Source organism: Gossypium raimondii, chromosome 8 (assembly GCF_025698545.1).
Source record: "Gossypium raimondii isolate GPD5lz chromosome 8, ASM2569854v1, whole genome shotgun sequence".
In the NCBI taxonomy this organism is placed as follows: domain Eukaryota; kingdom Viridiplantae; phylum Streptophyta; class Magnoliopsida; order Malvales; family Malvaceae; genus Gossypium; species Gossypium raimondii.
In genome coordinates, this window is record NC_068572.1 from 61425409 (window position 1) to 61438907 (window position 13499).

At 37.0% G+C, this 13499-nt stretch overlaps 3 protein-coding genes across 3 annotated transcripts; 1 reads left to right on the forward strand and 2 right to left on the reverse strand.

Annotated features, from left to right (window-relative positions):
- The first annotated feature begins 50 nt into the window (after positions 1–50).
- Positions 51–2466, forward strand: LOC105792854 (transcription factor MYB1). The gene is made up of 3 exons (XM_012621673.2): positions 51–286; positions 562–691; positions 1621–2466. The coding sequence occupies exons 1-3, from the start codon at positions 91–93 to the stop codon at positions 2141–2143; spliced, it is 849 nt and encodes a 282-aa protein (XP_012477127.1). The 5' UTR covers positions 51–90; the 3' UTR covers positions 2144–2466.
- Positions 2467–3098: 632 nt separating this feature from the next.
- Positions 3099–11234, reverse strand: LOC105792851 (uncharacterized). Its single transcript, XM_052620364.1, has 20 exons — positions 10234–11234; positions 8735–9206; positions 8458–8545; positions 8169–8350; positions 7889–8025; positions 7603–7669; positions 7125–7259; positions 6886–6998; positions 6706–6781; positions 6423–6605; positions 6150–6307; positions 5689–5794; positions 5236–5443; positions 4846–5129; positions 4611–4732; positions 4171–4315; positions 3998–4090; positions 3765–3838; positions 3634–3687; positions 3099–3551 (listed from the first exon to the last, which is right to left on the reverse strand). The coding sequence occupies exons 1-20, from the start codon at positions 11232–11234 to the stop codon at positions 3248–3250; spliced, it is 4002 nt and encodes a 1333-aa protein (XP_052476324.1). The 3' UTR covers positions 3099–3247.
- An 825-nt stretch (positions 11235–12059) lies between these two features.
- On the reverse strand, positions 12060–13499 carry LOC105793485 (beta-glucosidase 12). Its single transcript, XM_012622392.2, is given in 3 exon segments — positions 12060–12374; positions 12376–12768; positions 12771–13499. Coding segments are annotated over 3 exon segments (1437 nt in total).

Below are 13499 nucleotides of genomic sequence, written 5' to 3' on the forward strand. Positions count from 1 at the left end.
ATCTTTTTATCACTGTTTCAGAGTAGTGTATAGGTGCATGATGAACCCCCTGCTTTTAATCTCTTTCTCTTTTTCTACCTATATAAACACATGATCTCAAATTTCAAAATTCATTCAAAGTTCAAGTTCAGTGAGGGAAAGAAAGCAGCAACAATGGAAGAGAATAAGAGAGAAAAGAAAACAGCGGGCAAAAGAGGGTTATGGAAAGCTGAAGAAGACTTGATTTTGAAGAACTATGTGGAAACTCATGGTGAAGGCAATTGGGCCAAAGTTTCCAAATTATTGGGTATGCACATCTTCCCATTTTTTATTTATCGAGCTTCTTGATACCCTTTTATATTTCGGTAGTCTCATTAGGTTTTGATTAAATTTGATCTTTAAATAAAAAATTGTTGTTTTTTTCATCTACAATACTTGATGTACTCGTTTATGTTAATTCAATCTCTAAATGAAAAAACATTATTTTGTTCATCCACAAAACTCGAATGTAAAATCATATTTATCGAATTCCTTACTATTCGATACAATTGTTTATATTAATTTCTGTGTATGCATATACAGGGTTGAAGAGAGGAGGGAAAAGTTGCAGGTTGAGATGGAAGAATTACCTAAGACCAAATATAAAAAGAGGTGCAATGTCTAAGGAAGAAGAAGACCTTATTATTCGTATGCATAACCTTCTTGGTAACCGGTTAGTTTTTTTTAAATGTTGTTTCGAATTTAAAATTTAATCGTTATACTTTATTTTTACGTTAATTGATTTAAATAGTCGACACACGATTAATTATTTTAATTAATATTGGGGCAAACATTTTAATTTATTTGGATTTATTAATGACATTAAAAAAATAAAAGATTAAGTTATGATAAATTAAAGTTTTCCTACTCTTTCACAAAAAATAGTTTAGGGACTAAATTCAAAACTAAAATTAGGGGGTTTTTTGAAAAAAATGTGGGTGGGGGCTCTTTCCAACTTTTAGTAATGTGATCACTCACTCCATTTCTCATATGATTTAGTATACCACTTTATATTGATGGTAACCAATGTTTTAAATTTATTTATTTATTGTTAATATATACATTTAACCCAATTATTTTCTATTTTTGTTCATCTTCATCCAAAAATTTCAAAATTCAATCTTAATGAGAAGGTTGAATAATTCAGGTTTTGGTCCCTTGATTAATTGGTCTAATTCACTTTTAACCCTCTTAAACTTTAATTATTCAATTCAATCTTTTTAGCCTCTTTATTTAATGAAAATTTTGTATTTTTAACCCCTATAAAATTGATATTTTAATCTAAGCCATTTTGATAGAAAAATATTTAGCTTTACCCTTTGAATTTTTAAATTTTATCCCAAATTCCCCGCCTCTATATGAGTTGTCATCATACTAATATGGTAAAATTACTTCTAAAGTCCTTTAAAATTATAAAATTGTTTTTTAACTCCCAAAATTTATAATTCAGTTCAAATCCTAAAATTTTTTCCCAATCTTCACCCTTATTGTTATTTTAATTTATTTTAATTATAGTTATTTGGAGATATTAATTATAATCATAATTTTTAATTATATTCAATATTTAAAAAAAAAACCTTTTTATTGTAACAAAATATGTAGATGGTCATTAATAGCTGGGAGATTGCCTGGTCGAACTGATAATGAAGTGAAGAACTATTGGAATACCCATTTGAACAAGAAAACCAGTGTTTTAGGCAAAAGAAAAGGCAAAGCCATTGATGAATCCAACCATCAATCTATTCCCAATCATCAAAACAACACCAATACCAACATTGCAATCGAGAATCAAGGCGGCGAAGAACCAATAGCGCCACCGCCGGCCGAGCTGCCAATGATTTCGAGTCCGAAAACGACGACGGACGATGAAGGATCGATGGGTTTGTTGAAGGTCGATGGGTTAACTGATAATACATGGATGGAACGTGCGGTTCGTTGCTTTGATTATGATTATGATAATAATTATGAAATTGAAACTCCATTGATGATGATGAACAAGAACCTTAATTATGCACATATGGTGTTCGACGAAGAGCCTTTTACGCCTTGTTTGGATTCTTTCGTTCTTTTTGAAGCATTCGGGACGGATTCTGATTTGGGAAAAACCCAACCGTTCTTGCCTTAGAACTATCACCGCCGTCTCTGCCGCCGGTTTGCTGGCCCGGGAGTTGTTTTGTGTTGAGCGAGTAAAACTAGTGAAAAAAAAAAAGTGGGGGATTATAATTTTAACTTAAAATCCCATATGCTTAAGTTAAAAATTATAATTCTTTTCTTGGAAAAAAAACTTTTTGTAGGATTCAATTTTAAAAATTTAAATGTTTTGTTTTATTTTATTTTATTTTTTGTAATATCGGAAATTCGTGTATTCGTATCATGTATATGTTCGTATTGTGTCGTACTCGTGTTTAAATCTATTAAATGTTTTAATATTATTTTCGATATTATCTATTTGTATCGTTTTATATTTTATTTTTTCGTATTATATTTATATATATATTAATATATAATTATCATAAAAGAATCATGTAGGAAAATATGAACGTGTTAAAATTTCAATTTCAATTCTAATTTTATTTTTTTCTTTTCATAATCAAATAATGAAGTTGTTTACTATCTGAATACATGATAAATTAGATATGTATATGCATATATTGTACAGTCTATGAAAAGTTTTTGCTTATAAATATGGGATTTTATTAGTAAACACATACACTAGTTTTTGGTTCATAAAGTTTTTTAATAAAAATTAGTTTTTGTTATATAATTATAATTCGACCGGAAATTAAACCCGGTATAATAAGAGGCAACAGACAATCCAAAGGAGGGGGCTTTATCCTCTAGACTAGAACATCATCAACTTTCATCTTGACTTTCGATTTTGACCTCTGTGATACCGTGTATCAACAGACTCAGATTATCTTGTAAGCACTACTCCTAAACAATAAAGTTCTGTTGGATGAAAATTAACAACCCTAATACTCTAATTCAAAACCGACCCAAAGTCGAAATTGATTCAAAATTTTGTGCATCAAGCTACCACATATTCAATATTTTCACTAATGTTTCTAGGAACAGCCTGCTTTGCCATCTAAATCGGCTCGAAAACAGAATGGTTTGCGTGCTAGATTGTGTAATGTCGCTTATGTAGGATGAGATGAGACTGGTTGATATCCGCATTACTTCACTGTAAATCGGAGAATGCGGATGACTGACTTTTCCGGTAGCACGATCAATCTGAAAATGGTTGAGAGTCCATGCAGAGGTGCACCAATTTCCTTTGATATTGACCATAAAATTCACCAACTGCAATAACATCTTCATACTCTGGGTTTAAACCAGGCAATTCAACCATTGTATCCTTATTTGATGATGACGCTGACTCATCATCTGAACCTAATACATTAGTGATAATGTCTGCATGAATTTCGCGGCAAGCTATTATGAACATGGAAGCCGTGTCCGGTTGTTGTGCCTTCCGGAGGGCTGCTAATGCCTCCTGCATTGCCCCGGCCGCAACGAACAAAATCAGTGCCCTGCATTGAACCGTCTCAAGCTTAAGAACAAAAAAAGATTGTGCATTCGGTAATAAGTTCGATACGGAAATTGCTTGTACACCTCCAAATGTTGTGTTCTGCAGAAAGGACATGATCAGCCCACCTTTGTAAAACCCTGCAAAAACAACAATCCGAAATGAAGTTGCGGTATAATCAAAGGCAAAGTAACTTAAAGGACAAGAAATCAGAAACCTTGCATAATCAGATCCCTTTAAATGTGCTGCTGCTAAAGTAGCAGCATCAGTCCAGCATCCAGCATCTTGTAGCTGTGTAAGAGTTAAAAGAAACCATAGGATGAAATACTCGAAACAGGAAGATGAATACGAAGAATCCCTACGGTTGTATAATGTTGATAAACAAGTAAATGGGAAGCATTGAGTTTGATTTCGATAGTTGCCTTATTGTTTCAACAAACAGAACCTAACCTGTGAACAAGCTTCTTGATACCTTCCAACGGCACAGAGAAGATGAATGCCGGATAATGACCGGTCGGTTCTCACCATGTTAGCAGCAACAACCTAGATGGATCAAGATTCTAAAACCAAGAAAACGACATGTTTTAATCAAAGAGAAAAATGAATTCAGGGGCAACACTCACCTTAACTGCAAGCTCAAGAAGAGACCTTGACACTGCAGATGAAAGAGCAACAGCACGTAGAGCATTCGGATAGAAGTAAGGGCTTTCCGGTGAAGTGGACAGCAATAAACTAACAGCACCTTCCAAATTCCCAACCGAGACAAGACTGTTCATGACGCATACAAGTTATGGTTACTACTGTGGCAGCCATAGAATAACACAAGAATATGTATTTGGACATGGTTATGTGTCCAACACGAGCATATTCGAGTTTTTTAAGGTTTTTATGTATTTGGAGGGTCTCCTCGTATCCCCATACCCTAGATATGTGTGGGACATTGGTGTTGGACACTTGAGTACTTCAAGAAAAATGCGTATTACAATTACTAGTGTAATTGCAGCGACTTCACCGATCAACATTTAACCGTAGCAATGAAGTAACATAAAGGTTGTGAACTCACTCGTGTATACGGTTCTGAATTGCCTCTTCTCCCTCCAATTTCTCATGCCAAGGGATACGCTCATTAGCACTTTTCCATAAGTCTTCTTGGTCAAAAGCCATTAACCTAAGCTGACCTTTACTCTGCTACCAGAAAACATGTGTTGCCAACAAAAGTTATGCAAGACCCCTAAATGGTAACCTCACCCTTTGAACCATTAGAACATAGAACAGCTAGTAAACCATTAAAGACTTACCAAAGCATCCCCCCATCCGGTCTCAGGTGCCAATTTCCCCTTTGATGTAATTCTACTAAGTAGAGCTGTGTCATCAAGCTCTGAATCTTCCAAAAAAGGTACCTTCTCCGGAGACTTTTTTACTAATTTACTCATCAAGTGGTTCATAGCACGAGGCAATTGCAACCAGAAAAGTGCTTCTGAGACCTCACCAAATGTAGCAGCTGCAAAGGCAAACCTTGCAGCACAACCCTTATTGACAATGGTGGCATACAATCTAGCCCTTTCCTCATCAAATATGCAGCCTTGAGCAATGAACCAATGGGGAAAAAAAAAAGGGATAAGAAAAAAACCAATCAAATTTTCAATAAAAGAATTAGGTACACACTGAATAGGTTGTAGGAAACCTGCCTTCCTTCCGGTAAGGTTCTAATACTTTGAGGAGCAATTCTGGCACTACAGAATCACCGACAGGTGGTAATTCGATCATGTAACTGCGAAGATCCCCCGTGGATGAAGTAGTTCTTGTAATGGATTGGGGCCTTCTATCTATAGCTGTTGTACCTAAAGTATTAAACCAAGAGGGTTTTACACCTAACTGTAAGATCATTCGCAGTGCCTGTAATAGAAGACATGAAAATAGATCATTCTTTGAATACTCATTTAACCTTTGACGCAATATACAATTAAAATGAAGCTTTCACAGTAAGCAGAAACAAGGTCAGTATCCTATTGCAACTCAAGGTAAATTACTAATGCAGTTACTAGTTAGCCATTAGTGTATTAACTTAGCACCATGTAAATGCACAACATGGTACCTAGTAATATCAATTACTAAACCATAAAGGGAAGAATAATTCTTACCAATGCATGAGGTGTCGGAAGCAATATGGGACAACATAAAGGCATCGGTCGGAATCTCTCTTTTAGATTTCGAGGCTGCCGTCCAGGGATCCTTCTCTTATCATTTCTGTATGAATGAGTGAGGTTACTGAACTACAGAGTAAGTGAGCTTTCACATGAATCATATAGCATAACATTATTCGTTTCATCTCGAAACTAATGCACTGATTGTTTTCATCACGTACCTAACCTTTCCATCTCTTTGCTAGCCATTCCAAACCTATCACACCCTGAGTAAATTAATTTACAGTAACAAACTATGTTGCCCTGATTGTTCTTTTCTTTAAGTACCGTGTCCAACACTCATGCCTATACTCACCCAGGTTCGAGTAAGTTAGGTTAGGTCTTCTTTGCACCATGTAAACTAGATCTAACTACAATGAAGAGAAGATTGAGAATTGTGAACAAATTGTGGCACATACATGTTAACCTCGTAAAGGCGGAAGCTACTATCAGCTCCTGCAATACACAAAACCAGTGGATCATTCTCAGTCCACAAAGGCAACCAATCCAATTCTAATACAAGGGTTCCAGGACATAGAGGTTGTAAAAGAGAATTGACTAATGGTTCTGGCGAATCCTGCAAATACCAAAATATTGAACATTAAGTTCAAATGTAGAAATACTCTTCCAAAGGTCCTCCAGGAAGCCCCGTTGAAGGGAAGAAGCAGTGGTAAATGCATTTTGACACTTACAAGATCAAATACAGAAAATGTATTGTCATAAAATAGTACGGCAATGCGCCCTCGACTATGGTCCCCAGCAACAGCGGGTGAGAATTTGATTCTTCGGATTCCTTCTCTATGAGTGTTAAATGAGGAAGAATGTCCAGTAGTTACATCCCACCACCTGACGACTCCTGACCTGTCCCCCATAACCTGAGAAATGAATGATGTTAGTGGCTACAGATATATCTTCAAAGAAACAAGAAAATATAAACTACCAATTGGATGGGGTCATTTAAGATACAATACGTACAACATGAGGCAAGCGGTATGCCATGGCTGTAATCAATCCATCAGATGAAACAAATGAAGAAGAAGGCCATTTTGGTCTGCAGACAAGCAAATGATCCTTGTTAATGCAAGAGTTACATCCTTTCAATAACATGTAGACATAAGCTGGCTCCATAACCATGAGTATGAATACAAATTATACCTGAAGTCTCGAATCCTCCGGCCATGAACCTCAAAGACTCCAAGTGCACCATTAACTAAGGCAAAAGCAAAACTCTCGGAACTGTCGTCGTGCGAGCCATCCGAGCTCCCTGTCTCTGCATATGGAAGTTACACTCATAACCGTGTAACCCTTCAGGTGAGAACAGTGGTCTAAATACTGATTGATGGGAAGTAAAGAATCCTACTAGTATCCGATGAAGATGCCGTTGTGGATGAGGCTGCCTCTTCTGAAGCTGCAGCTGCATTACCGTTAGGGGATAATGGAGATTGCTTAGAGGGACCATTTTGAACTGGTCGGGGAACTGTTGGAAGAGTCCATTCCAATACCGTGAACGGAAGAGCTAATGATCTAAGCTACATGGAAGTATAGGTCATGTTAATTTATACATGTTTGATCGGAAAAATCAGAATAAAAACAAAGTCAACGAGAAAAAAAATCAAGCACTGAATTTAAACCATAAGGTGATTCTGTCTCAATATAAGAGAATCCTTCATCTTGCTACTTTATTACTGGCAATTTGCGAAGCCAAATGAAATGTCATAAAGCCAGCAATCAAGTCAAAATATATTCATACAGAAAGGGTATATAGTGAAATAAAGCTCACTGGACAGTGGCTAGAAACCACAAAATAAGAAGTTAAATATCAGAAATGTTACAACCCATATAGAGAAAACCTTAAGTAACAATCAAACTTACCATAATTGGATTTTTTGTCATTGCCCAAACCTCAACAGGTGCATCACGAAATACAATCAGAAGATACCTAAAAAGGTTAAAACATGACAGTATATCACATACTTTCTGAGGTCTCTTGTCTACCACCAATGCTAAACCACTCCCTTAAACCAATAGAGCAAGTGGTTGAGGCTCTCTGTTGGCACCCCAAGGATCAGGGTTCAAACACGGCTACTGCCATCCCCTCCCGAAATTGTAAATAGTAAAATGTACCAAAAAAGCAAGAGAATTTAGGAGTAGAGAAAACCTTCCAGAGGATGATGCCCTCAAAGCTCTTACAGGTGCACGTTCTGGCTTTTGTAAGGCCCGGAAAGTTCTATTAAGTCCACTTCTAAGACAAGTCACAACAAGTCTGTTATTGTAGCCTCCAATTTTCTCACTCACCTGACTCCACAATAGTACTAATATTAAGTAATAAAGCAAATGATGTTGAAGAAAAAGAAAGGTCGGCCTAGGGAAAGTAGGAACTAATTACTAGCTATCAATGCACAAAACAAGCAACACTGTTGGAAACTTAATATGTTTACCTCTGTGTAAGAAAATGAAACCAGCCTTGAATTCCCAAGCCATCTTAGACCCCTCACTTTACTACTATGAACCGAAAATCCGGCTGCAACGGCATTGGCGGAGACATCGATGACATCAATTGTCCCATTTTGAGTACCCAAAGCAACTAGTGGAACAGCTACTGCAGGGCTATTTCCACCACCTTTCGCATAATATCATGTGATTAATCAACTTGTAAAAAGCTTATATACTGGCAATTGTTTGAGAAGAAGTTTAACAAAAAATTGAAATTCAGAAGGTGGAACTAACGGGCCAATGTAGCGGTTAAAGAAGGGGATGGCACTGCCAGCATGGTCACTGTTGAAGAAAGAAGCTGAAGCTGTCCTACTAAGCTAATCTGCAGAAGTTATTTGGCATTGAAGTATGCATGATAAAGCCAAAGAATTTGTTCGCATATATTAGCTAGCTTTCATCTTGTTCATCCATGTGCAGCTATGTCAATAAAGTTTCACTAGGAAGTTGTTTCATACACGGTCAATGCGTTAAATATAAACCCAGAAATTAAATGGACCGTTTATTTGCAGACCTTAAATGTCACATCGGGTCGGGCATCGGTCGAGTTTGACTGCTGAATTCTTGCACCATTCACTTTGTGAAGCTGCCTGCCACCATCTGCAGTAGATTCATCATTAGAAGAAACTGTGGTGTTTGCATTAGTTGATTCTTCAAAGACATTGGCATTTCTCCCTGAACTTATAGCACCATTCTGCATATCTCCAGTCCCTTCAGCGGTCAATATCCAGCTCCATAGTTTGCCATCATCAGAAATGGATATCAAATGTGTTTTAGAAACAAGGAGAGTATCATCACAAAAATCAAAAGGGTTATCGAAATCAATATCAGATGCAGCAGTTGATAATTTAGAACAAATCTTGCTGATGTTTTGTAGTATGGGCTCTGATTGGCTGATAAGGACTGAAAGGAATGATGGTGAAGGGACATATGAACCAAATGATGGCATCAAGTCTTCCATTGTGCACATTATATGTATCTGTTCTCTGTGATATAATATCCAAATAAGTACATTCCTTTTTGTGATTTAAAATGTCATTAACATCTAAACTCAGTAAAAAAAGAAGTATCTATATATCAATATGATTTAAAATGTGAAGAAAAAATAAAAATCTGAAGCTTCAACTTGCAGTGACAACAAAGTATATCACCATGGAGAAAGAATGGTAAAAGTACTGAATAGGTCCCTATACTATAGTGCAGAGTGCTTTTTGCTCCCTATACTTTTACATTGAGAAAAAAAGGTCTCTAAATGTTAGAAAAACAAGCAAGATAATAATTTTTTAATCAATTAGAAAGATTATTAATTCTACGAGAATGACTTAATTATATGATATGGTATTAATTTAGAATATGATTAAATGAGGTGACGACCATTGTAATTTAAAAGAATTTAACTCAACCTGATTTGATACCTTACATTTAAATGTAATAGTTTGAGTTTTTAAAGTTATAATATATTGATTGAACATAGCATGTTGTATTTTAAATTGTTATAAAAGTATCATTTTGCTCAATTTTCTACTGTATATGGACTTTTTTGCTAATTTTAAAAGTACAGGGACCAAAATATTTCTTACTTTACGTCGCATAGTCCCTATCTCGTAAGAACCTTCTTTGAAACATTTCCTAATTTAGTCACAAATTTTCTCATTCCTTAAATGACCCAAAATACAGCGCATTGTAAATTAGTGGTCCAGTTTTAGTTTTAGTCTCTCTAATATAGTTAAATATGACATTTAGTGGTCCTAATTCCGAGACTAATGTGAACAAAAAAAAATTTCAAGGACCAATGTGGAAAATTTTAACTAGTTCAGGAAAAATACGTAAACATAAAATGGCGTCAAGTTTACAATGCATAAAGTATCCTAGTAAAAAAAATTCAAGGACCACGGTGGAAAAAGTTACCTAGTAAAGGGACTAAAAACAGAATTAGACCTAAATTTGAAGTAAGCTATTTAATAGCGACAAGTTTAAATTTCAGTAAAAAATACGTAAACATAAAATGCTTACTCTTTCCTTTGCCAGATACTGAGCTTCCCATCGATGTGAGCACAATAAACCAGCTCCTGGTTTGTGTCGGGTAACACATCAAGGAACTTGGAGCACCCGCGAGGCAATGCGGCGGAGAACAGCGTCGTTTCGTACTTCATATCGAAAACCACCAGTTCCCGAGGGAACGTCACGTAAATCACATGTTCCCAGTGCGGCGAAAACGCCAAACGCACCGCGTACAGGGGGAAAACGGCGGAAGCGGGAGTCGAAGTAGAGCTCCCGCCGGTAGCGGCGGCGGCGGCATCTTTTTCTAGCTTAAGTATTTCCTTACATTTGGTTCGGATCAAAAACTTCTTGAGGGCAATATCTTCTTCTGATTCTCCCAACACTTTGATGGAAAGAAGGAATCCTTTGAGTCCGATGATACACAAGTGGCGGGAATCGAACGGATCGCGGCGGACGCAAGAGAGATATTCCGGCGAAGCGTCATACTTGAAGATGAAACGGCAAGTGGAAGTGTTGTAGAGGGAGATGTGAGAAGGACCGGAGAGGGCGGCGAGGAGGAAAGAATCGGGTCGGGCCTGGACCCAACAAAGGTCCTGGACACCCGTTTTAGAAGAAGGATCTGGCGGATCGATGGAAAGGATGATTGAACGGAGGCGGAAGTCGAGGAGAGAGATACGGCCGTGGCGGTCGGCAGCGGCGAGGATGAGGTGAGAAGAGGAAGGTTCGGTGGCAAGAAGGTCACGGCGGGGAGGGAGAGGGGTCCACCGGACGGAAGTGACGAAAGGGGAGAGGGAAGCGGTGGAACTGGAGGAAGGAGAATGTGAAGGGAGGGGGACAGTGGTGACGAGCTGGAGGGAATTAGAGTCAACGACAGAGACGGAGGAGCCGGAGGCGAAGGCGAGGAGGCCGGAAGGGCTGAGATCGGCGGAGCCGAAATTGTTGCGGCTGGGCGGGCCGGGAAGCATGCAATTCCACGATTCGTTGGGCAACGGTCGAAGTATTGGACTCGACATTTCTTTTCTGTAAACTGAAAATTTGAAAATTCGTTAAAATTTTATTTTTTTGTAATGATATGACTTTCCCTCGTTAGTTAGTTGGTTTTATTTGCTTATCATCAGGGTTAATTTCATCACAAGTCCCCAAACTATGGATCCAATTTTAAATCAATCCATAAACTTCAAAACATTCCAATCGAATCCTCAAACTAAAGCATTTTTCCAATCAGGTCCTTCTATCAGTGCTTTAGCATCAAATACCAGCCTGTATCTCTCGTAGATAATACTATAGTTTGAGGATTCGATTAAAACATTTTTAAGTTTTTTTGTACCAATTTAAAAATTAGGTTATAATTTGAAGACATATAGTGTAATTAACCCTTATTAGTTTTCTTATAATTTTTCGTTAAGAGAACCGTTAAGCTTGCCTGAGACGAGACTCTAGCCTGAAAATACTCCTTGCAAGGAAATTGCTTTAATTTTACACTCTTTTTTCCCCAAAAATAGTATTTATTTGCTTTATTTTTTCCCTATTTTAAAATTTTAAAATCAAATATATAAAATAAAATTTTGAGAATGCCGAGTTAGTCTTGAAATTGATTTTTCTGACACCGACGAAAATAAAAGCATTACAGTATTGATATATATATATATATATATATGTTTGGATATAAAGCTTTAGATTGTATTAATTAAAATTGGAAGGTTACAAAGTATTATCAACAAAAATAAAATTTTAGACAAAGTCGACTCGATCTTCGAAATATTTATTATTTTATACCTCTAATAAAATTATGGTACCATTTAGTAAATTCTTTACGTGAATAAGTGAGGTTCTTGAAATCAACTATCAAGTAACCTACAGTAGAAATATCCTTTGACATTCACGTCATTTCTTATTGCAGTTTGGAGTTGATGCAAATGTTTTTGAAGAAATTCAATTCTGCTTTGATTCTTAAGTGCCTCGGAGATCGATATGCTATCGTTGCTTTTCTCCCTATAACCATTCTCAGTAACGTAAATTGTAAGGTTTTTGCTGTAGTTTTCCTTCATAAGCTTCAGAAGTTTAGAAAGACGTCCTTTGGGATAAACGTAAAGAAATATACTCCCTCCCGCATTTGGACCAATAAGGACTCCATCTTTGTCAACTGTGGCATTTTACATTAGAATCTACCAAGTAGCTAGCTGATGCAGCATTTGGAGTAGATGGAATGTTTTTAGCATATCTTGAGGTATAATAATTGACGCCGATGAAATCAAAAGATCCTTTGACTAGCTCATTTTGTTCCAGTGTGAAAACAGGTAGCCTATCTTTAACCAATCTTCTCATGCTTTCTGGGTATTCTCCGTGCATCAATGGTTCCATAAACCATCCCAACTCAAAATCCATACCTCTTTTTGCTGCCTCTTTATCAAGTGATGTGTTTGAATATGGCTCATAATAATGGGAATTAAGGGCTATTCCAATTTGTCCACCTTGTGTTGCCTGGTACTCCTTTTTGTAAAGCTAAGCAGCTGTTGCATGAGCAAGAAGAACGTTATGGGCAACAATATGTAAGGTTCAGTGGCTGCATTACCATTGGGACAAATTTTCCTATCTGAACATCTTCCCGGTGGACCCACTCCCATGGCATACCCCATTTTGGCTATAATGAGTGGCTCATTCATTGTAATCCAATTTTTAACTCGATCTCCGAATGTTTTAAAACAAATTTCAGCATAATCCTTGAAATCATTCACAATGCTATGATTTAAGAAGCCTCCATACTTGCTTTCAAGGGCTTCCGGGGAATCAAAGTGCAGTATTGTCACATAGGGATCGATGCCATTTTTAATCAAGTCATCGATGAAACTGTTGTAATGATTGATACCCTCTTGATTTATTCCACCACCCAAAGTTCCATCGGCTAAAATCCTTGTCCAAGGAATGGAAAATCTATAAGCATTAACGCCCAGGTCTTTCAAAATCGATACATCTTCCTTGTAGCGATTATATGAATCAGCAGCTACCTCCAAGTTGCTATTGTCTGTTTTTTTTTCTGGAAATTCTCGAATAAACTGGTCCCAAACACTCGGCCCTTTCCCTCTAAATTTAGTTGATCCTTCAATCTGCACAGCAGCAGTCGATCCTCCGAAAAGAAGATTATCCGGAAAATCTGACCTCTTAACACTCACATATTCTTTTTGGGATTCTTGAGTTGGTTGACAATTGGAAGACAAGCAAGCAAGCAAAACAAAGACAAAGATCCTTACCAAACACTTAGTTGCTGAAATCGACAACAT